Below are 23365 nucleotides of genomic sequence, written 5' to 3'. Positions count from 1 at the left end.
TTTAAATCATGAGTGGTTGAAAATATATCCTATCAAAGAAGAAAGAAGAAAGCAAGCCCGAACCACATTTTGTCTTATTTCTGCCAATCACAAAAACGCAATAAAATATAAGCATTTTCCCCAAGGCAAGTGTCCAAAGAGGGGTTTCACTTTTCATAATCTGTGGGCATCAACCAGGCTTTATCTCAAGAATTTGGTATGGGGGGGGGCCTCATCTGAGCCACTGACTTGCCTGCTTTGGGAATTAGGTGAGCTTCACAGTCCAGTGAATTGGCTCAAAGTCAAGTTCTGTGTTACGGGTCAGATGACAGAAAGAAGGTCAACAACAAAAAAGGAACTATAACAACTACACCTAAATGAATCAGCAACAGGATGGTGCCAGTGCACTATGAGAGCCTACCCAAGTGATAGGAAGGTCCAGAACAGGTTGGGAAATGGCAAAAAAATAAGGGAAAAATAGCATCCTTTCCACCTCCAAAATGGAAGTATGAATAAAGTTGTATAGTGAATATCAGATCAGTTCTTTTGAAGATCTGCTTTCTCAAAACAACAACAAGAATGAACGAAACTATCTTTAAATAGTAGTCTATCACTAAGATGTGATAATTATGCAGTACTGGGAATGCTATGAAGTATATACATAACTGTTTATTCCAGTTACAAACAAGCAAGTTCTGTGCTTGTAATGCTACATTAGTGCTAGACTCCTGACTGCCAAGGTAATGAGAGTATCTTTCATTAGCAAAGCAGAATATTTGTCTATGATATTTTGGAAGAGAGCATGTAAACAGATTTGCTGAAAAGGAGTGATTATGAAATAGCCTTAAAGTATGAGAACTGCTCTCGTGTGATGCACAAGTATAGAGGACGTAGGCACAAACAGAGGACTCTCAGTGTGTGCAATGACAAGAACAATGTGGCACACAGTGGGAGCTCATCAGGAGAAAAATGGAAGAAATATACCAACCTCTGCCTGTGTGGGTATAGCTCATGTCTTTAGCAATTATATAGCCTATTTCCAATGTGTGAGCACTTTGCATACATTAGAGATGGATTCTGCAAATATATTTGCATTTGAAAGGCATAGCAGGCCAGATGTAATCACCACTGAAGCCAAGAAATATTTAAAAATTTTGACATTCATAGTTTTATCACAAAAATACATTTTAAGTACATATCACCCATATACTAACTTAACTAAAAGCCCAATCCCATCCTCTTCCCCCTCCCACTGGTGCAGCTGCACCAAAAACTGATGCACTGTACAGGGGAGAGGGTTAGGGAGCTACAGCAGAGAAAAACAGTAAAGCAGAATTTAGACGGGGAGCTGATTCTGAAAGGAGTTGCATCCCAAGTCTACAGAGGTCTACTCTGAGTAGGAGCAGAGTCTACTGGACAGCACTACTTGAAAGTAAGAGCCCAAGGCAGAGGTACTTGGAAAATGAACAGAATAGAGGAGGATAAAGAGGAAAGTAAGCTTTTCTACTTTATTTAAATTGACCCTATACTCAACCCTACCATAGTCTTTCGACACTGAAGGTTGCCAACAAGGTTGCCAACAACTCAACCCATGTTAGAAAACAATTAATGCCCAGTAAAGTGGAACACAGGAGCTAGGTAGGGCAATTAATCAATAAGGTGCATACTTAATGAAAGCAGGAAGGCAGAATTTAGACAGGAAGCTACAGCTCAAGTCTAAACCGGTCCACTGAGTTGACCAGAGTTTATCTGTGAGTAGGACTCCAAACAAAACAGAGGAAGAGGGCAAAAGAAGGAGAAAGCATACTTACAGCCCAAGCCAATGTATGTCTACTCAGAAGTAAGTCCCATTATAGTCAATGGGGCTTTCTCCCAGGTAAGAATGGCTAGGATCGCAGCCTTAGTGTTGTTACTTTAAACAGGATTTAAATCTTAGAGTGCAAGTTCTGCCAAGTCCAAAAACTCTTAAGTCAGTTCAGTTTAAATTCAACGTAATGACTTGGGGTTAAATACAGTCCAGCCTAAGAGTTCGGAAATAAGAGGCCAGAATTTAGGAGGGGCAAGTTCCCAGAAAGCCAGCAAATTTAGCATAGTCATTTAACCTTTAAGGAGTTGCTAAGAGCCACATTAGGCCTTAGCTTACTCATCTAAACTTTGAGGGGTTGCAAATTTGGACACCCCATTCAAGAGCTTCCATATTGGTTGAGCCCATCAGCAGGTTTCTGCAGTTCCCAAGGCTGTATCTATTGTCTTCCTGATCTTTGGAAATCTCACCTGGGAAGACCAGCCCCTTTTCAATCAGCTAGAAGGAAGGGGGGGAGCAGCTAGCTAAGAGTTTAAATCTAGAGCCTGCTATCACATGAGACTCTGCATGAAGTGGCACATAGTCTCTGGAACAAAGTGTCAAAGGTAAAATAGAGTGAGTTAAACATCTGTGCGAGTTCAGCAGCAGGATAAGGAAGCCAGGACTCCAGACACTGCCTTTCACTTCCCTTGAGAAGAAGGGCAGCAAACCAGTGTAAGCTTTCGTAAAAACCCCTAAACAAAAACACAAAACTATGCAGTCAGCCAGCCAGCAGTAGGGTGGGGGCTATCCAGTATTTTGCATCAAGTGTCACATGTATGAATATATACCTTTGGGGCATAAGTCATGGGTGTGTCCTTGGTGCAAGGCGCTCCAGGGACTCAGGGAACAGGTCTACTCCCTTGAAGCTTTGGTTGCCAACCTGGAGAAGTAGAGGCAGACAGAGAAGGACCATGAGGAGACTTCTGGGGACATGCAGACTTTGTCCCACCCTCAGGCAGGCAGCTCCTCAGCTGCAGGTATAGGAAGGATTGGAGGACATCATTTTGGAGAGGAGGGAAACGATCCCCTGGGGGAACACCTTCTTCAGGGGACAGGCCGGTATCCAGTTGCATTAAGGATATTCCTCAGCGGGAGAGGGGTTGGGGGCTTCCTGCAATAGGTGATTCAATTGTCAGGAACATAGAGAGGGGGGTTTGTGACAGATGTGAGGACTGCATGGTAACTTGCCTGCCTGGTATGAAGGTTGCACACATTTCGTCTAGATAGGCTGGTAGAGAGTGTTGGGGAGGAGCAGGTAGTTGTTGTGGTGCATGTCGGCACCAATGACATGGGGAAATGGAGCAGAGAAGTCCTGGAGGCCAAATTTAGGATGCTAGGTAGGAAGCTTAAAGCCAGGACCCAAAAGGTAGCATTCTCGGAAGTGCTATCCGTTCCATGCTCAGGGCCAGCTAAGTAGGCGGAGCTCAGAGGCCTCAATACATGGATGAGATGGAGGTGTTGGGAGGAGAGGTTTAGAGGCATTGGAGAATATTTTGGGACAAGCGGGGCCTGTACATGAGGGACGGGTTCACTTGAACCATAATGGAACCGGATTGCTGGCATGTAACATTAAAAAGGTGGCAGAACAGTTTTTAAACTGACCCCTGGGGGAAAGCTGACAGGAGCCAAGGGGCATCCAGTTCTGGACCTCATCCCTATGGAATGAGGACAGGGAGGTTAGAGAACAATAAGGAAGGGAAAGAGTAGGAGTAGGAATTGGAAATGGAAGCATGATGGGATGTGATAGACAGTTTGGAACAATGAGAGGCTGTAGGGTTAAAGGAGCTAATAAGCAGCCCATCTTGGGGGATTCTGTATACAAGTGCTTTTATGCAAATACCCGATGTCCCTGAGTGAAGATAGGAGAACTGGAATGTTTGGTGACTATGGAAAACATTGAAATAGTAGGGGTCTCCAAAATTTTTGGCTGCATCAAGTATCTGGCGTGGTGTGGAGGGCTGGAAAAAAATTTAAATATAAAATTTAAATAAATAAATTAGAGATGGAACTTAGATTAGTGAATAAATGGGCTCATTCACTGAACCTCTCTGGCCCTCAGAAAACCCTCCAGACACAATCAGAGCACAGTTCTGGTCATGTTCAGTTGAGTGAGCCAGAAGCTTTCAGGGGACAAGGGGTTGGCCGCAGGCCGGAAAGAGGCTTGCTGTGGGTCGCATCTGGGCCCCAGGCCAGGGTTTGGAGACCCCTGATATAGAGGGCATAACAGAAACCTGGTGGAATGTGGAGAATCAGTGGGATACAGCAATCCCCAGCTATAAACTTTATAGGAGGGACAGGGAGGGGCATGTTGGAGGTGGAGTGGCCATCAATGTTAAACAAGGAATAGAATCCAGTAAAGTAGAGATTGAAGGCTGGTCCGACTCCACCATAGAATCATTGTAGGTTAAATTACAAGGCATGAGGAGCGATGTAATATTGGGGGCATGCTATCATGCTCTGAACAGTCATCCTCAGAAACTTGAAGGTTTCGTACCTCAGAAACCTGAGGTGTCATCCTCAGAAACCTGAAGGGGATCTTGAAATGAGGAACAGATCAGGGAGATGTCGAGGAGAGATAGGGTTGTAATCATGGAGGACTTCAATTATCCTAATATCGACTAGGTCAATTCATTCTCTGGTCAAAAAAGAGACGGGATTTCAAGACATGCTAAATAACTGCCTTAGAGCAGCTAGTCATGGAGCCTACCAGAGGACAGGTGACTCTGGATTTAATATTGTGTGGTATTCAGGACCTGGTTAGAGACATAAATGTCACTGAGCCATTGGGGAACAGAGACCATGCTGTGATCCATTTCACCATGCATGTCGGGGGAAGTGTAGCAAGCAAATCTGACACCAAAACCCTTGATTTCTGAAGAGCGAACTTCCCTCAAATGAAGAGACTAATTAGAAATAAGTTGAAAGGGAAGGTAAAAAGAGTCCAATCTCTCCATGGTGCATGGAGGCTGTTTAAAACAATGGTAACAGACGCCCAGCAGAAATGTATACTGCAAAGGAAAAAGGGCTCACCTAAGTCCAGGAGGGTGCCCGCATGGCTGATGAGCAAAGTTAGAGAGGCTGTAAGATATGGAAAAGAAGCTTCCTATCATAAATGGAAGTCTTGCCCAGAGGATTAGAGAACAAACTGTGGCAAAAGGAATCAAAGAAGATGATACAGGAGGACAAGAAGGACTTTGAGGAACACATGGCCAGCAACATTAAGGGGAATAATAAAAGCTTCTTCAAATATTTTAGAAGCAGGAAACCCACCATGGAAGCAGTTGGCCCTCAGGATGGTGAGGAAGGGAAAGGGGAGATAGGAAACTTGGAGACGGCAGAGAAATTAAATGAGTTCTTTGCATCTGTCTTCACGGCAAAAGACCTCAGGCAGATACCCACTGCCCAAATGGCCTGACTAAGGAATTGCCAGAGAGGTTAAAAGAGAAGACGTTTCAAAATGGGCCACAAAATGGTAGATGCATTTCAATGTAAGTGTAAAGTAATGCACATTGGGGCAAAAAAAATCACAACTTTACATATAGGCTAATGAGTTCTGAGCTGTCTGTGACAGATCAGGAGAGAGATCTTGGGGTGCTGGTGGACAACTCAATGAAAGGGTTGACCCAACGTATGGCGGCAGTGAAGAAAAGCAAATTCTATGCATGGGATCATTAGAAAAGGTACTGAGAATAAAATGGCTAATATTATACCATTGTACAAACCAATGGTAAGGCCACACCTGGAATATTGCATCCAGTTCTGGTCACCTCATCTCAAAAAGGATATAGGAGAAATGGAAAAGGTGCAGAAGCGAACGACAAAATGATTACTGGGATGGGGTACATCCCTTACAAGGAAAGGCTACAGCATTTGGGGCTCTTCAGTCTAGAAACAAGGTACCTGAGGAGGACATGATTGAGACTAATAAAATTATGCAGGGGATTAATAGAGGGATGTTCTTTTCCATCTTACACAACACCAGAACCAAGGGGACATCCATTCAAACTGAGTGTTGGGGAAATTAGAAGAGACAAAAGAAAAAATTTTTTACTCAGCGAGTAATTAGTCTGTGGAACTCCTTGCCACAGGAGATGGCATCTTGCCTGGATGCCTTTATAAGGGAATTGGACAAATTTCTGGAGGAAAAGTCCATCACAGGTTACAAGCCATGATGGGTATGTGCAACCTCCTGATTTTAGCAGTAGGCTATCTCAGAATGCCTGATGCAAGGGAGGGCACAAGAATGCAGCTCTCTTGTTGTCTTGTGTGCTCTCTGAGGCATCTGGTGGGCCACTGTGAGATACAGGAAGTTAGACTAGATGGGCCTATTGCCTGATCCAGCAGGGTTCTTAGAAAGTATTCATTCTGCTGGTGGCAAGGCTCAGTGGAGTTGAACCATTAGAGGCACCTTTTAGGTGGCTACTCTCTTATACTCAAGAGGCAGAGAGCATCAACCCTGCACAATGTATTTTGCAGGGGCTGTCTGCTGGCTTTTCTTTTGCATATTTTTAAAGATTGTGAGCAGTCCTTTTGGTACAAGGAAACATATTCTAATTTACTTTGCTATGTTGACTGCTCTCATTGCAACCAAACACAGAATTGTGCAACTGATAAATAGGCATCTCAACTGTAGTACTCCAACATCATTGCTCTCTTTTCATGAAAGCTCTGATGTACATTGCAAAGAAGTCACCTGGTACAGGTAAAAGACTTGTTCTTGTGATTTCAGAACAGCAAAGCCAGCATATATTTAATGTTGGTCTTTTTTTAAAAAAATTGAACATAAATGACAAGACTTTATTTTTCATATCAATAAATGATTTAAAGAAAATATATCAAAAAGAACCTGAATGTTTGTTGCTGCCAAAATCAATTTTTGTCTGTCAAAATTTCAGCTGTATCTCACTTTAACGTATTCACATATATTCACATAGTACTATACTACACATATGAGGTCTCCCTTAGATAGCACAGGCTAGACCCGACAGTATTCAAGATAGCTTATTTTTTAAGTCAAAGAAATAAGCATAGTAAATAACTTTTCTTCCTTTTAGAGATAGTCATAGGTGCTTGGGGCTACAACAAAAAAACCAAAATATCTTCACAAATGTCTCCAAACAGTCAAGCTGAAAATCTGAGCCAAAGTTTCATTTAACAGCCTGTCAGTTTTTTGATGTGAAGCTAATGAATGCAGTGGCAAACAAATCCATCAAACCTAACATCAAAACAACTGCACTTCATCCCTCCAAAGGGGAAAAAATGAAATACAACCTGCAGGCCAGCACTTTAATCTAACCTATCCATACAACAAAGGTCTCTAAGCAGCTACCTCTGCAGAATATGCATGAGTAATTATGGACTTACACCTCACAAAAGGAGCTAATAATTTACAGCAATCATGGTTTCTGAAGAAAAGACTGGCAAATACCTTCCTTTAGATGTTAGGAAGTTCCATGTGGGATCATCATGAGAAAGAAAAAAATTTAAGAATCCACGCAGCACATTACACATATATTATAAGCAGTCATTTTTCACTTTTTCTTTTTTCAGTGTATTGTAAGTAGTACATGTTTGATCTGGTAGAAAGCCCTGCCTCCAAGGACAGTGTACATCTGGCCATTTCTGGAGTGGAAATTATTTCCCTGGGCCAACCTATGGCCACTGCATACCAGCAATGGACACCCCACCCCCAGCAGCAGCTTACCCTCTCCAGGAACTTTCCAGTTATCCTTGTTTTGCTGGGGAGGAGAGAACATGAGAAAGAGAGGGGGGGGGGAAAGGGCAGTAGAGATGTGGCAGGACCATCTTCTCCCTGGTGAGGAAACCTCAACCCCAAGGACAGTGAACATCTGGCCATTTTTGGCCATTTCCAGAGCAGAAAAATATTTCTCCTTACTGACCTCCTATTGCATGTTACCATTAAAAGGGAGTGCTCTTTTGGGTCACTACAGGGCAGTGCTTCCCTACAAGAGAGTTGGGAACACTGTAAATGTGTGTGGGAGAAGCTGCTCTGCTGCCGGGGGGGGGGGGGAGCTCCAACTAACCATATGGAATAACGGCCTCTGGGGGGGTGCAGGGAGACCTGCAGATGTATTTGCAGGGCTTCCCAAGTCTCTGTAAAAGAAAAAGTGACTGAAGGCCACTTCCTGTCCTCGATCAAAAACTGGAAGTGGCTTTCAATCAAGTTTTTTACTATTACAGAGGCTTGGGGAGCTCTGCAGGGGTGCCTGCAGGGCTCCCTGCACTCCTAGGAGGCTGGTACTTCATCTGATAAATTGGAAAGACCTTCCACAGCTGGCAGCAGTGCAATCCTGGGGACTGTGTTGCTGCCTTCCCCCTTCCCTTAAGGGGCCAGAGCTACATGCTTTGCAGGCTGGTGGGTTGCAACCCACCAGTTTGCAAACAACTGACAAGGGGAAAGGCAGCCTAGTTCTTTACCTTTCAGCCCCAGCCTTGGTGACATCAAGAGCTATGTAAGAAGGCAAAAATAATCCAGTAGGCCAGTGGTATTCAAACTGGGGTGTTGCGACGCCCCAGCTTGTGGGTCCTGACCTCTGCCCCCTTAAGGGGTGGGGGTAGCCAAGAGACAGGGGGAAGGCAGGGGGGCTGCATGGGGGCTGCAGGGGGCTGCATGTTCTTGGGTGCACTCGCCCAAGCCTCCTGCAGCCTCCTGGGGGTGCGGGGAGCCATGCGCAACCTTCAGCAGGGCTCCCCAGGTCAAGAAAAGTGAAAGTGGAGTGATCCCGCCCCGCTTCGAAAAACCGGAAGCGGAGCATGATTGCTCCACTTTCCCTTCTGACAGGGCTGCAGGGACTGAGGTGCACCCTCCAGTCCCTGCAGCAGCCATCCCTGTGTGCGAGGAGCCCTGCGCGAGTGCCTGCAGGGCTCCCCAGGTCAGGGAAAGGGAGAGTGGGGCGATCGCACTCCACTTCTGCTTTTGCAGATACAGAGCAGATCGCTCCACTCTCCCTTTCCCTGACCTGGGGCGCCCTGCAGGCGCTCACACAGGGCTCCCCGCACACAGGGACGGCTGCTGCAGGGACTGGTGAGTGCATCCCAGTCCCTGCAGCCCCCTGAGTGACACAATCCTGGGGATCGCGTCGCTGCCTTCCCTCTGCCCCTGCTGCCTCCCCCCCGCCCCCGCAAAGACTTACTGCGGATTTCAAACTTGAGAGTTTGAAAACCGCAGCAGTAGGCATATGCTGCCCCCCCATCTTTTTCTGTTACAATTTCCCACTGTTTGGTTTTATGTAAGATGCTCTGAGGCCATGGAAATTGTTGACTGAAGAACAAGGTACAAATAAAACAAATAAACAAAATTAATCTTAGTAAGTAGCAATGAATGTGCAGAGGGGGAAAAATGCGTAAGTACTGTCCAGAAATTTTCTTATGTACTTTCTGATGCCAATTACTGTCATTCAGGGAGAAGGAAAATCATGATTCATTATCAAGCTCCTTAGCATACCACCTATTGACCTTTCAGTTGCACTAGGAAATGGATCATGCACTTCTCTGGTAGGTTTTACATAAATTTCATGAAAGCGTGCTCACAAATGAAAAAGATTCCAGCTGCAATTTCTTTTTCACCCTGGAAGTCAACAGCACTTGAGAAATGCCTCTTTACAATTAATTAGCTAATGAGTAATGAAGTTTGTAGGAATTACAACTGTATGTTATAAAATAGTGATACTATCTACAACAGGGGTGCTCACACTTTTTTGGCTCGAGAGCTACTTTGAAACCCAGCAAGGCCCGGAGATCTACCAGAGATTTTTTTACAATGTTCGCGTCATCATAACATATAACATTTATGTGTACAATGTATGTTGGTGTACCTTGAGCCCCACTGAGTATAACAGGACTTACTCCTGCGTAGACATGCCTAGGATTAGGCTGTGAGGCTGCAATCCTAGCCACACTTACCTGGGAGTAAGCCCCATTGAGTACAATGGGCCTTACTCCCGGCGTTTCCTCCCAGAGGCACCTGAAGGGGGGGGTGCTCATTTTGCCTACTCATTTTGCCTTGCGATCTACCGGTAGATCGCAATCCACCTATTGAGCACCCCTGATCTACAACATTCAAAGTTCCTGATCACTGCTAGCAAACCAAGGAGTATAGTGAAAAGGGGCACAAAAATAAGCAGAAGGTTGAAAAGTATATACCCAAGGGAACAATGAGTGGTAGAGACATGGGGTGGAAGAAAGAAATAGTCAAGAAAAACACAGAACTGGAGAACAACCTTATATAAGGCTCAAGGATAGGATGAACGGTAAGCTATAAACAGGCAGGAAACATGCAGAACAGCCATTTTCAACCACTGTGCGGTGACACACTAGTGTGCCACGGAGGGTCTGCAGGTGTGCCGCGAGAGTTTGGGGCAGGGACATTTGTTAGTAGGGTCACTGGGGGTTGCGAGCCCCTGCTATCAATGGGTGTGCCTTGTCAATTGTCAAAAAACTGGTGGTGTGCCTTGACAATTTTAGTGACTTGTCAGTGTACCATGAGATGAAAAAGGTTGAAAATCGCTGATGTAGACAGTGGAGCTTTGGAGGGTATAGCTGCAGGTAGGAAATCAAGGGGACGGACAGTTGCTAGGTATAGAGTTGAGTCCTAGATAGGACTGTAGTACCTTGAAAACTGCATAGACAGGAAATGCTGCTAGTAGCAACTGCTGTTTCTCTTCCCTGTGGCTTCTCTTAAGCAATGGGGCAGCCAAGAAACAGAAAGGAATGAGGACAAAATTCCATATATTGGCTGAACTAACCAGCCAGTTCTTCAGTTACAGGCATCACGTATATATTTTATTCTTCAATAGGGTCAGAAACGCAACAAGAGTAATAAAAAGTACCACCATAGGAAGGGCTGAGAAACATACTTGTTTGGACCTTGGCAAAGACACACAACAGAATAATATAGATTCTTAAAAACAGACAGTTCATGTTGTCTGCCTCCCAACACATGGAATACATGCTCAGGAAAGGGTAATACAAAATACTGTACTATAACTTCCAGACATTGGCAAATTGTTCTTTAATCTCCCTATGTGAACAGTAACAAAGGCTCTCCAAAAATTCTTCCCTTAGGTATCCCAGTTGGTCATATATACCCACTTCCAAGGCAAAACATAGGCATGTGATTGGCTAAGGTGCCTAAAGGAAGTTGCTATTCAAGCTCTGTTGCTATTCAAATTGAGAAAAGGGCTTAAGGGCTTCTCTCACCTACTTCCTGATTCACTGCCACTTCCTATAACTTCCTGATAAAACAGTTCCTGACATAAATAAGTTTTAAAAAATAGCCTGGTACTTGTGTGACACTGATTAGTCAAAATGTTTCTTTTTCAATCTATGCTGTATTAAATCTACAAAGAAATTTAAAAGCTTACTTTCAGATTAAAGTAACGGGTTTTATACCATCACTTCTAAGGAAATCTTTATTTTCTAAAAAGAGAGGGAAAATAATGAAAATGGTATGTAAACACTTATATTCAGCAGTTTTAATGTCTGCATACAGCTCCTAGTTCAGCACAAATATTATCAGCTCAGCACACATTAAAGAAGACCGTAGCAAAACACACAAAGCAATTGTCACTGGTTCATCTGTTTTACCAACATTAACAAAATGCACTCAAGTAAAATAACTCAAAATCCTTGTCCACAGAAAGATAGAACTCCAGCCAACTAAGATGAATGTAAGCTCCATTAAGTAAATAATAAAATCCACCAAAGTCTGAGGAAGTGTCCCATCTGCCCTTCTCTCAAGCCTTAAATTTTGATCAGCTAGATACGCTTATTGGCCTCAGGGCTATCAACATGGTATGCTAAGCCCACCATTAAGGGACAGGCTTAAAATTGGAAATGTCTCTTTGCACAAGAAGTAGCTGAGGGGTCTTCATATTTTCTTACTGTTTTCATGCCAAAAATCTATTTACAACAAATAACTGCTTCAGGGTCAAATCACCACTTTCATTTTGCATGGGAATAGCACAGAGGAAAGCATTAAGTCCTTCTCCCCATGCACTGCAGCCCCAATGTACATTGCCCCCACACAAACACAGAGCTGCTTTTTGCAAGACATTTCCAATTTTAAGCCTGTCTTTTAATAATGAGCTTAATGTTATGTGTAGTTTGACCTTCAGCTTAACAAAAAGAGAGCTCAGAAACAGCAATTTCATAGTATAAGTCTGGGATGCAGAAGAGTGTAAAGTAAGTGTGTGGCAAAAGACAAATTCCATGGGTCAGTTGAACCTTGGCTCTGTGTAATGTACAACTGGCAAGCACTTTGGTCTTAATGAAGAAAGCAGGATGGGTGAAGCAGCTGCTTTGAGGAAAAGATTGGAGAAAGTAGCCCCACACCCTGCAGCTGTTCATCCTCCTCCTTGGCCCACTGCCCGCCCAACCACTTCACCCTGCCTCTGCCCATTTTTTCTTGCTCACTCTCCTTGGAAAGCAAGTGAGACCAGGGTGGGGGGAGGGGAGTATTTATCTTCTCCTTCAGTACCACTACCAAAGATCATGGTGACAGAATTGGAGTAATGATCACTGCAATCCTGTTCCCCATCTCTCTTCTTCCAGGAAAGTGATTGGGATAACCAACCCCACTGTGTCCATGGCTACAACTTCCTAATTTTCGTCCTCTACTGCATCTTCAAAACAGTTGAGCAGAACAGGAACCCACTCTTCCCCCTTCACCTATTTTGAAGATGTGGCAGGGACATAGGGTGGAAGAAGTGTTCAGACAGTGATGGGGGCAGAACTTAGGCATAGTTCAGCTGGGCCTGATGCTACAAAATTTGTAAACCACTACATTAGTTTAACACTGGATTCCCTGGCATGTGCCATCTGACAACATAGTATGGTTTATACATAAATGCATCTACAGTATAGTATATACATATAATCCCTTATATGCAAATTACAGTAATAAAACAGAAGCAACTTTACTTGAACGTTAAAAGTGGTGGAACATTTGGAAAGCTGGCAAGACAAATCATTAACTGAATGTGAATTCAACCAGAAGTACTTACAATGTGAGCATTTAGAACGCCAAAATGTATACAGGTGGAGCCTATTTATCCGCGTTAGTTCCATTCCGTGACTCAGCGCAATTAACAAAAAACGCTTTGTGCTAAATTCCATAGAATTACGCAAATACACTGCAGCCTGACACTTCCAGATGGAAGGAAACTAAGGCAACTGCTATCAACCCCCTTCCCTCCACTCCGTACTCAGCCCTCCTGTTGCCAGCTGTCCTGCTTCTTTCACAGTTGGAATGGTGAACTTGCTTGGGAAGCCTCATCCTCTGTGTCCCAGGCGGCCTCCCAACAGCACTGCAGGTTCTCCTCCTCCTCTTCGCTGCTGCTGCCCCTGCAGCCCTCCCTGGCCACCGCCATCATGGAAGCTCCTCTGCCCGGAGCATTCTGGGACTTGTAGTCCAGCTCTCTGCTCACCCTCACCTGTCTCTCCAAGGCTTCCCAAGGTTCACTTGGGAAGGCTTGCTGGAGCAGGAGAGGCTGCATGGGGGGGGGGGCAGGGATTCAGCAAACACTCCCTGGGTTTTTTAAAGCAATCACCTCTCCTCCCCCCCCCTGCCTCCCCCTCCTGAGCCCTCCCCGTTGCCAGCTGCCCAGCTTCTTTCACAGCTGGAATGCTGAGCTTTTAAAGGTCCAGCCCTATGCGTTTCTACTAAGGAGTAAGCCCCACTGTAGTCAATGGAAAGTGTGGAGAGGACTGTAGGCTAAATCTCATGCTTTGCTTGGTGGGAAGGCTTGCTTGTGATTGCCTGCACCATGGGGGGGGGGGTTGCTTGTGTCAGTGATTGCCTGCACCATCTCAATGGGGGGGATTCGGCAAACACTCCCTGGGTTTTTTAAAGCAATCCCCTGTTGCTACCACACCTGCCCCTGCGTGTGTGTGAATGAGAGAGAGAGCTCCACCTCGCTACACGTGTTCTGGTTACACGGGTTTTCCGACCCCCTCTTCAGCCTCAGCTGGCTCAGGGGCTCCAGGAATGTTACTGTTCCTCCTCAAGGGGAACCTCTTCCATGGCTCCAGGGCTATTCCCTGCCTGGGCAAGGCAGAGCCTTTTTGCAATGTTTTGGGCTGCCTGGAAACAGACACCAGCGCAGGACAAATGAGGCAAAGGCATGTGTGACTTTCAGTACCCCCACCCCATTGAGGTAAATCTGCAGATAAAAAATTCGTGAATAAATAGGCTGTACCTGTAGAAGGGAATCTTTTCAGCAGGGCAAGAAAAAGACTGAAGTATGCAGCTTGGAAACAATTGAAATCAGAAAGTTTTGCTATATGAATAAATTAAAGCAATGAAAGTTGTACTAGAACTTCCAGTCTTGTCATTTCTATCATGTATTTCTAAATTCGCAGGTTCCATTTTGACAAGTTCAAGTTTGATAGCTCATTATTAGTAATGCAGTTTGACTTACCAACTTAGCAACTTTTCCATAATCAATCCATCTGATTGTTGCAAAATTTGTTGACTCTGCACAGTTGAAACCATGATTATATCCTGCATGGTATCCATATGGGAAAGTGATCATGAACTCTCCTGCTTCCTGTGTGATCTAAAGCACAAAAAAGACAACAAATGTGTCAATATGTTGCCATTTATAGTACACTCCATGCTTCCAGACCCATGGTTCTCAAACATTTTGGTCTCTGGAGCTCTTTACACTCCTAAACGGAGTCTTAAGGAACCCCATGAGTGCATGCGTGCAGTCTCAGGGAGCCCCAGAACACTGGCACTTGCATGGAGTGGTGCAGTACGAAGCAGATGGTAGCCACTAATGCCGTGCTCATGGAGCCCCCACATCATTACATTGCTTAATTAGCAAAGGTATGCCTTTTCTTTCCCCAAAAAGTTCTTTGGCCTATGACATGAGTCACTGGGCTGTTGCCAGTTCATCAATGACCAAATTGCCACTGACAGGATAAAATAAATAAAAGTTATCCCCAAAATACCCTGAATTTGGCATTATGTTGTGAAATAAAGGACGAATTTAGTATCTGCAGACAGATATACAAAGCACCACAACTGGCACCCAAAAGGCTGCAGCATCCCTCCCGAGTTAGATGTTAGGAAGCATTTCTTAACTGTAAAAGCTTTGTGGCCCTGAAACAGTCTCCCTCAAGCAAAAGTGAGCTCTCCCTCATTTGAGGCTTTCAGTGAAAGGCTGTATGGCCTCCTGTCAGGGATGAGGCAATAGTTGCCCACACTGAGGGTCCAATTCTATCCAACTTTCCAGCAATGATGCAGCCATGCCTACAGGGTGTGTGCTGCATCCTATGGTGGAGAAGCAGTCCCACAAGCCTCCTCAAGGAAATATTTGTTCCCATAACTCAGAGCTGCACTGCAGCTGTATCAGTGCTGAAAAGTTAGATAGGACTGAGTCCTGAGCAGGAAAGTTGCTCACAAGATCCCTTACAACCCTAACATTCTAGGATTCTGTGATTGCATCTACTCCTCTAAAGCAACTTTCCCACACAGGAGTTTTCCATACTTTTTTTCTCCAAATTTTACCAATTTGATGGATCTACCCTGCCACAAGGAGATCTTACTTTATCAGCAAACCATCAATGATTAATTCTAAATGATGAAAGCTAATCATTGCTAATAGTGTTACATTTATTCAGTAAAGCCTTTGAGGCACCATAAGGGCTGTTTTTATAAATTTATAACTTACGGTATGTCTTTTACTGCGTGCTTTCAGTCTGCTGTCATGTATTTTATCTGTTTTTAATTGTTTTAAAGTGTATTTTTAATGTTTATCTGCCTTGTGTTTTTTAATTTGTTAGCCACCTTGGGTGCCCTTTGGGGAGAAAGGCGGAATACAAATCCAATAAATAAATAAATTGTGGCCCTCTGATCAACCAGATCTCCCAATAAACAATCCTTGAGGAATTGTTTCTGAGCTCTAGGTTTAACTATTAGCACAGAGCATCTTGTTATTGGCATCCTTCAGTCTAGGAAGACTATGGTATCGCACTCTGAATAGTGGTTCTGGAACAGAGTGTCCTCTCCAGTGCGTGAAGCCTGGGTAAAGTAGATATGGAGGATAGACTGTTACAAATGCAGCAAATCCCCCCTCTCCAAATCACTGAAATGGTCCAATGGAAAGGCAGAAGCCAATACGGTTGGTTCCAGTGGCATCGCAGGAGTTGCCAGAATGTGACTGTGTTCAGCCATGAACTGCCTCAGGGATTCTGGCTCCGGATTTTGCCTCGAGGTTGACTCCTGAAGCCTTTTCCATAACTGCAAGTAGCCACAAGGCAGTGGAGGTTTGGGATCAGAGTTCTCCTTCTCTTAGATGAGCTGCCTTCCCAGGCTAACGAGCCCCATCTACCTGGTGGCTGAGGGGTAAACTGAGGGCCTATTCTTATCCCCCAACCCCCAGGGGCAACAGAGCATCTAAGCAGCAGAAAATATACAATATAGAAAAGCTATAAAAACCTGTCTTAAGAGGGAACTTTGTCTTAACCATTATTACCACTGCAAAACATGCATATGCTTAGAGGCAACTATTTGAGATACAAGTTACATAACAGCCATGCTAGTGACTGACATTAGGAACTACAGAAGAACCATTTCACAGTCTATATAGAGAACTATGCTACCATCTCAGAATACAGGTGGAGCGTCTTTATCTGCAGGGGTTCTGTTCCCGGACCCCGCATGGAAACTGAAAATCATGGATAATGAAATCTGCAATTTTCAGAGCTCACCTGTGCTCCGACCATGACCAGAACTTTGCTCCAGTCATGTTTGGAGCCGTTCTGAGCCTTGGAGAGGCTGTGTGATAATTCACAGAGCAATTTTGGGGTGACTTCTAGAACTCACTGGAAAACCACTCCTCCAAATGCGCAGGCACCATCATGTACTATCGAAGGCTTGTTCAGAAACAAGTACAATCTACAATATTAGCTCCATGAGATAAAGAATTAACCATTTCTAAAATAGTATCACATTGCTAAATCCTAGCCAGCTTTTGTATACTACATTGCTGCAAATCTAAAGTGTGGTATACTGAGTCTAGGCCTGTCTGGTGCTCTCTCTGCCTCAATGTCCTATTAAGGAGACAAAAGACTTAGGGGTTGTATCTTGCCATTGTGGAGGCAGTAAATTCTGTCTTTCTGAATAGGGTCTACCGGCACACTCCACTGCTGCAACAAGACCAATCTCAGTGATATGGTCCCTCAAGTCTCAAAACACATAGACGAACAGGCCTTGCTGAGGGAGAGTCAGCATGGCTTCTGTAAGGGTAAGTCTTGCCTCACAAACCTTATAGAATTGTTTGAAAAGGTCAACAGGCATGTGGATGCGGGAGAACCCGTGGACATTATATATCTGGACTTTCAGAAGGCGTTTGACACGGTCCCTCACCAAAGGCTACTGAAAAAACTCCACAGTCAGGGAATTAGAGGACAGGTCCTCTCGTGGATTGAGAACTGGTTGGAGGCCAGGAAGCAGAGAGTGGGTGTCAATGGGCAATTTTCACAATGGAGAGAGGTGAAAAGCGGTGTGCCCCAAGGATCTGTCCTGGGACCGGTGCTTTTCAACCTCTTCATAAATGACCTGGAGACAGGGTTGAGCAGTGAAGTGGCTAAGTTTGCAGACGACACCAAACTTTTCCGAGTGGTAAAGACCAGAAGTGATTGTGAGGAGCTCCAGAAGGATCTCTCCAGACTGGCAGAATGGGCAGCAAAATGGCAGATGCGCTTCAATGTCAGTAAGTGTAAAGTCATGCACATTGGGGCAAAAAATCAAAACTTTAGATATAGGCTGATGGGTTCTGAGCTGTCTGTGACAGATCAGGAGAGAGATCTTGGGGTGGTGGTGGACAGGTCGATGAAAGTGTCGACCCAATGTGCGGCGGCAGTGAAGAAGGCCAATTCTATGCTTGGGATCATTAGGAAGGGTATTGAGAACAAAACGGTTAGTATTATAATGCCGTTGTACAAATCGATGGTAAGGCCACACCTGGAGTATTGTGTCCAGTTCTGGTCGCAGCATCTCAAAAAAGACATAGTGGAAATGGAAAAGGTGCAAAAGAGAGCGACTAAGATGATTACGGGGCTGGGGCACCTTCCTTATGAGGAAAGGCTACGGCGTTTGGGCCTCTTCAGCCTAGAAAAGAGAAGCTTGAGGGGGGACATGATTGAGACATACAAAATTATGCAGGGGATGGACAGAGTGGATAGGGGGATGCTCTTTACACTCTCACATAATACCAGAACCAGGGGACATCCACTAAAATTGAGTGTTGGGCGGGTTAGGACAGACAAAAGAAAATATTTCTTTACTCAGCGCGTGGTCGGTCTGTGGAACTCCTTGCCACAGGATGTGGTGCTGGCGTCTAGCCTAGACGCCTTTAAAAGGGGATTGGACGAGTTTCTGGAGGAAAAATCCATTATGGGGTACAAGCCATGATGTGTATGCGCAACCTCCTGATTTTAGGAATGGGTTAAGTCAGAATGCCAGATGTAGGGGAGAGCACCAGGATGAGGTCTCTTGTTATCTGGTGTGCTCCCTGGGGCATTTGGTGGGCCGCTGTGAGATACAGGAGGCTGGACTGGATGGGCCTATGGCCTGATCCAGTGGGGCTGTTCTTATAAGTCCATATCAAACACTCCATAGTTCAAGTCTGATATGATTAGTAAATGGTGCAATAAAGATAGGTTAACCACTTCTTTCCTTCAACTGCCTAAAAGATTGGTTCACTTCATTTAAACAAACAAAAAAACTTCACTAATGAGTTTCCTAGACATCTGGAAAATCTCACAAATAAACCTGCTTGACAAATTGTGATGAGGCAGAGCAGCACATTAGAAACTTACTCACAAGAATGGGGATCTATCTGGGTCTATGCCATAAAGTGACTCATGAAAGATATCTCATGATGGAAACGCACACTTTCTCAACTGGATTTGGAAGAAACTACTTCTTAACTGAGACACATCATGCAAGGGCCCAATCCTATCCGACTTTCCAGCACCAATGCAGCCACAATGCAGCCCCGACATAAGGGAACAAACCTTACCTTGAGAAGGCCTCTGTGACCGCCTCTCCACTGCAGGATGCAGCACATGCCTCGTTGACATGCATCAATGCTTGAAAGTTGGATAGGACTTGGCCCTAAGTCAGTGTTTCTCAAACTGGGCTTGGGATCCACTAGGTGGGTCATGAGCCAATTTCAGGTCGGTCCCCATTCATTTCAATATTTTATTTTTAATATAGTAGACTTGATGCTACCATGGTACATGACTGCATTTGAACAAATGTTACAGATCTATACTTTAACAGGCTATTGTGTACATGCTTTTAATAATAGTAAATGGAACTTATTCCTGGGTAAGGGTTGGAGCCTAGGATTGTTAAAAATTTTCCTGCTTTAAAATTTTTCCTGCTTGATGATGTCACTTCTGGTCATGACATCACGTCCAGTGGATCCTGACAAATTCTCATGCTGAAAAGTGGGTCCCAGTGATAAAGTCTGAGAATCACTAAGTATTTGAACAACATATATTTAGAAAAAATATGTAGCACTGTCCAGTGGGTTTTTTTGAATAACCAGAAGTAAAAAGGATGTCTCATGAGTATTACTCTGATCACACAAAATTAAGTGTGTACATGTGTATGATGCAGAGCGTGTGTGTGTGGAAAACTAACAGCCCAATCCTGCCTAACTCCCAGCACAGCAATGCAGTGATGCCAATGTAGCATCTGCTGTATAGGGAGTTTCGGCCTCCAGAGGCCTACTCAGAGTAAGGGACCATTTGTTCCCTTGCCTTGGAGTAAACCCATGGCAGTCCACAGGGTCTCATACCTGTGCCAGCAATATTGCTGGCACAAGTCTGCATGTACTTGTGAAGGTGGATTGAGCCCAGGAAAGGTGTCAGGATTCAGGGATGCAGCAATCAGTGCACCTACCCCTTCCCAGGCCCAGTCCACCTTCTTCCCAGTCCCATCACCTCTCCATTCTGCCCACCCCTCTGGCCCCGTTCTGCCCCTCCCTACTTCCTTCCTGCCCCTGCACGTGGTCTTACCTGCAGCAGAGGACAACCCCACTCTTGCACCATGCAGACCCAGTCACTTCCAGCAGCAGCCAAGTTGCACTCTCTAGCATGTCGCATTTGCAACAGTAGTGTAACTAGCTGACAAGATAGGCCATAAGGTTTGTAGCAAACAGGTTCCAATGCTTTACCTTCTCTGTCACCAGTGTTTTTCATCAAACACCAATCCTGCAAATTAAGCTATGAGCTTTAAGGTGCTTCAGGCTACCACACCAGCCTTGTCCGATAGCTGAGTATTCAGTCAGCTGACCCCAAGAACCAGTCATTGTCCCCTGGGCCTTCTCAAGCCCTGGCTTCAGAGTTTTCCACTTCTTCCTCAGTCTGATTTGTCTTGCTAAGATACTGCTTCGTTTAGGAAACTGACCTATGGTGTGCTCGTCTTTGGCTATGCCATCTGCCTCTACTTCTATGGAGCTTTGGCTTACTGCTTCTAGAACTTGACCTCAAGTTCTTGCACTACATGCCTGCCTCTGGCCTGTTGAACAATCACTGTTCAACAGTTCAACAGGATGCATCTGAAACGTCATCCACTGTCTGGACTCCACTGCCCATTTCTGACCACTTGGATGGGGAAACTAGTACCCCTGGAGACTCCTAAACTCAACCACTTGGAGGTCTGACCTAAGCTAGAATCTAACATGAAGTATTCAAAAACACTAAACGAAGCTTTATTATAGTAATTTTAAATGTAATTGTAGAGTAACTGTAAATATAGTGATAGAACATTGAAAATTCCACTCAAGTCCATAGGCAACCTGGTGCCTGGGTAATTCAGGATGGCATATTAAATATGAAACGTTATCCTGGCAAACGAAACATTGTATTAATGTATACTTTACTTTTAGTCAAGTATGGAAGTTGTAAAACATAAAAGCAAATTTCTGATCTTGCAGCTTACATATGCATGATGAGACTTGCATGTTTAAATGTGATCAGAGGAGTACTATAATTCCATGTTTGTGTTTCATATGACACATGTGCACACACCACTATATACTTAGTCAACAAAATAATGGAACTGGGAAATTATAGTAGAGCAAATGAAGAAGAGAGCTCCATTTTATATAAATATGTATGTTATCCTTTAGTTCCATTATAAATTGGTAGCAACTACATACTTTGTCAAAGCATAAGCACATAAATATAGGAGTATGCACACAGGTGCACATGCTGAGATTGTGATTGGAGTTTAAGAGTATGGTGAAAGTGCATATAAGTATGAGCATTTTCTGTGCCAGCAATTCCCAAATTTATCTTGTCACTCACCCCCACTGATGACAGTTTAGCAGGTGTGCTATTGCAATAACCGGCAGTTCAGCTGTCACCTGGTAGGCGTAGGCTGGCTTATCAGTGTTCAACACGTTTCCATTTCTATCACTCCAAGCCACGAGAGATCACAGCCTGATTCTCTCAATTCATGTTTTCACAGAAGCCTATTAATTAGAACTACAGTTGAGTATAGACTGCTCTCTGGTGGCACAAGGTGACATTAAAAAAATGTATTTAACTGTTTGAAATACTTAAATGGAGAACTGGAAAGTTCCTAGTCATGGAATGATAAGATACAGACTGAATTCCTGCAAAAATGAGTCTAAAAAACTTAAATAGGAATCCTCTTGCATTTCCTGACAGTTTCAGTTTTATTTTGATCAAACATATCAGCAGAAAAGGGCAATGTGTACTCCCAATGCTATTCATACTATGCTATTAAATGTCTGGGGCAAGGACAGAACCAGACTAGCACCTGATATTTTCCCTCTGAACATAGCACTGCATTTGACATGACTAGAGGACTGAGAAATTTTGATTACCGTGAGAGAAATAACATTGTGTAATTTATTGATCCAGTCCAATATGAGGTGGTCATGTCTTACACACAGTTAACTCAAAGACATCTGGGGGCTAATTTTTTTATTCTTTCAATTGCTCCAGTGTCGGCATTACTTTTATAAGTTAGAGGTTTACATAACACATATAGATCGTTTGTTTTTAAGGCTTTGGGGTATTCAGCTAATTACAACAGCTTTTATCTAACATACAAAATTCTGATGGAAGCAGATCAGGATAATCCTATGAAAAAAAGAGGGAAAAGATCCTATTTTTTAAAAAAGAAAGAATTTTATATTCTCTTCACATGGTGTTAATGAAGGGAAGCTCAATGCTAGTAAGTGTTCTGCCAGTGCTGACTGCCTTATGATAGTTGTAAACATCCCTCCAACAGTGTGCACCATGGCAGGTATGTTGGTGGGGGAGGTGGAATGGGATGGGGGAGGGCAAAACGGGGACAGAGGGGGGAATGAGGCTGTAGCGAGGAAGTACAGAATGGGGAGGCGACAGGCAGGGGATTGGTGGATCAGGTCCAGGAAGGGGGCAGGTTTAGTAGAAGATGGTGGTGTTGGGGGACATCTCTTCAGTGCCCTGGCCTACATGGGGTGCCACTGGATTCATTACTGTCTCCCATGTTATTTAATATCTACATTAAACTGCTGGGAACGGTCAGGGATACGGAGTGCCATCAGTATGCTGATGACACTCAGCAATATCTTTCCTTTCCACTTGATACCAAAGGGGCTGTTGTGGTCACGGAGTGGTGTCTGGTGGTGGTTGGGATCTGAATAAGGGCTAACAAGCTGAAACTAATCTGGACAGATAGAAGTCTTATTAACAGTATTTATTCCTGGTTCAGAAATTCAGATGCAGATACTTTGCTTTGATGCTTTGAATGGGATTGCACTTCCCCAACAGAGCAGGTCCACAGGGGTTCTCCTGGATTCACAACTGATCCTGGATGGTCAGGTGTTGGCTGTGGCCAGAGGTGTCTTTGTCAAGCTTCAGCTGGTGCACCAGCTGCAGCAATGCCTGTCTCAGTTAGATTTGACCATGGTGATTCATGCCAAGCTGACATCAAGATTAAACTATTGTGGTTGCAACTAGCACAGAATGTGGCAGCTTATGCAGTTGTTGGAGGTCAGCGGTTTGACAGACAGCTGCTTTGACAGCAAAGAATCTGCCTCCTTCGATATAATTCAGCTCATCCTTTTCACTTATCTGAGAGGGCCCTTCTGGATGTGACGCCTTTGAGAGAGGTTAGGGAGGATGGCAACCAGAAATAGGGCCTTCTACGAGTGCCTTCTATAGCTGTGCCTGTCCTATGGAATTCCCTCCACTTTGGGTTGAGAACTGCTCTTTCTCTAGAAGTATTCTGGCAAGGCCTGAAGACCTCCCTCTTTCAAAAAGCCTTGCAGATTGATGTTTGGTGGTTTTTATTAATTAAAATTATAAAACCAATTGTTTTTACAGTTGCTGCTTGCCACCAGTTGGATTTTTTAAATACTGTGTTAATATATGTATTTTATATTTTTATGTGTTTTATAGTTCATATATGTATTATGTTGTTGTAAACCACCTTGAGTGCCTCTTTGGGGAGAAAGGTGGGATACAAATCAAATAAATTTC

At 44.2% G+C, this 23365-nt stretch overlaps 1 protein-coding gene across 4 annotated transcripts in view; it reads right to left on the bottom strand.

Annotated features, from left to right (window-relative positions):
* The window catches only part of KDM4C (lysine demethylase 4C), a 269343-nt gene that overhangs the window by 177103 nt on the left and 68875 nt on the right, over window positions 1–23365 (bottom strand). For all 4 annotated transcript variants that reach the window (XM_066613903.1, XM_066613905.1, XM_066613906.1 and 1 more), the window contains exon 9: window positions 14266–14403. In XM_066613903.1, coding sequence (XP_066470000.1) covers window positions 14266–14403 — 138 coding nt within the window. The remainder of the gene's footprint in view (window positions 1–14265; window positions 14404–23365) is intronic.

The sequence above is a fragment of the Tiliqua scincoides genome, chromosome 2 (genome assembly GCF_035046505.1).
Source record: "Tiliqua scincoides isolate rTilSci1 chromosome 2, rTilSci1.hap2, whole genome shotgun sequence".
NCBI classification, from domain to species: Eukaryota; Metazoa; Chordata; class Lepidosauria; order Squamata; family Scincidae; genus Tiliqua; species Tiliqua scincoides.
Note: the sequence above shows the minus strand (reverse complement) of the source record. Positions and strands in the feature narration are given on the sequence as shown.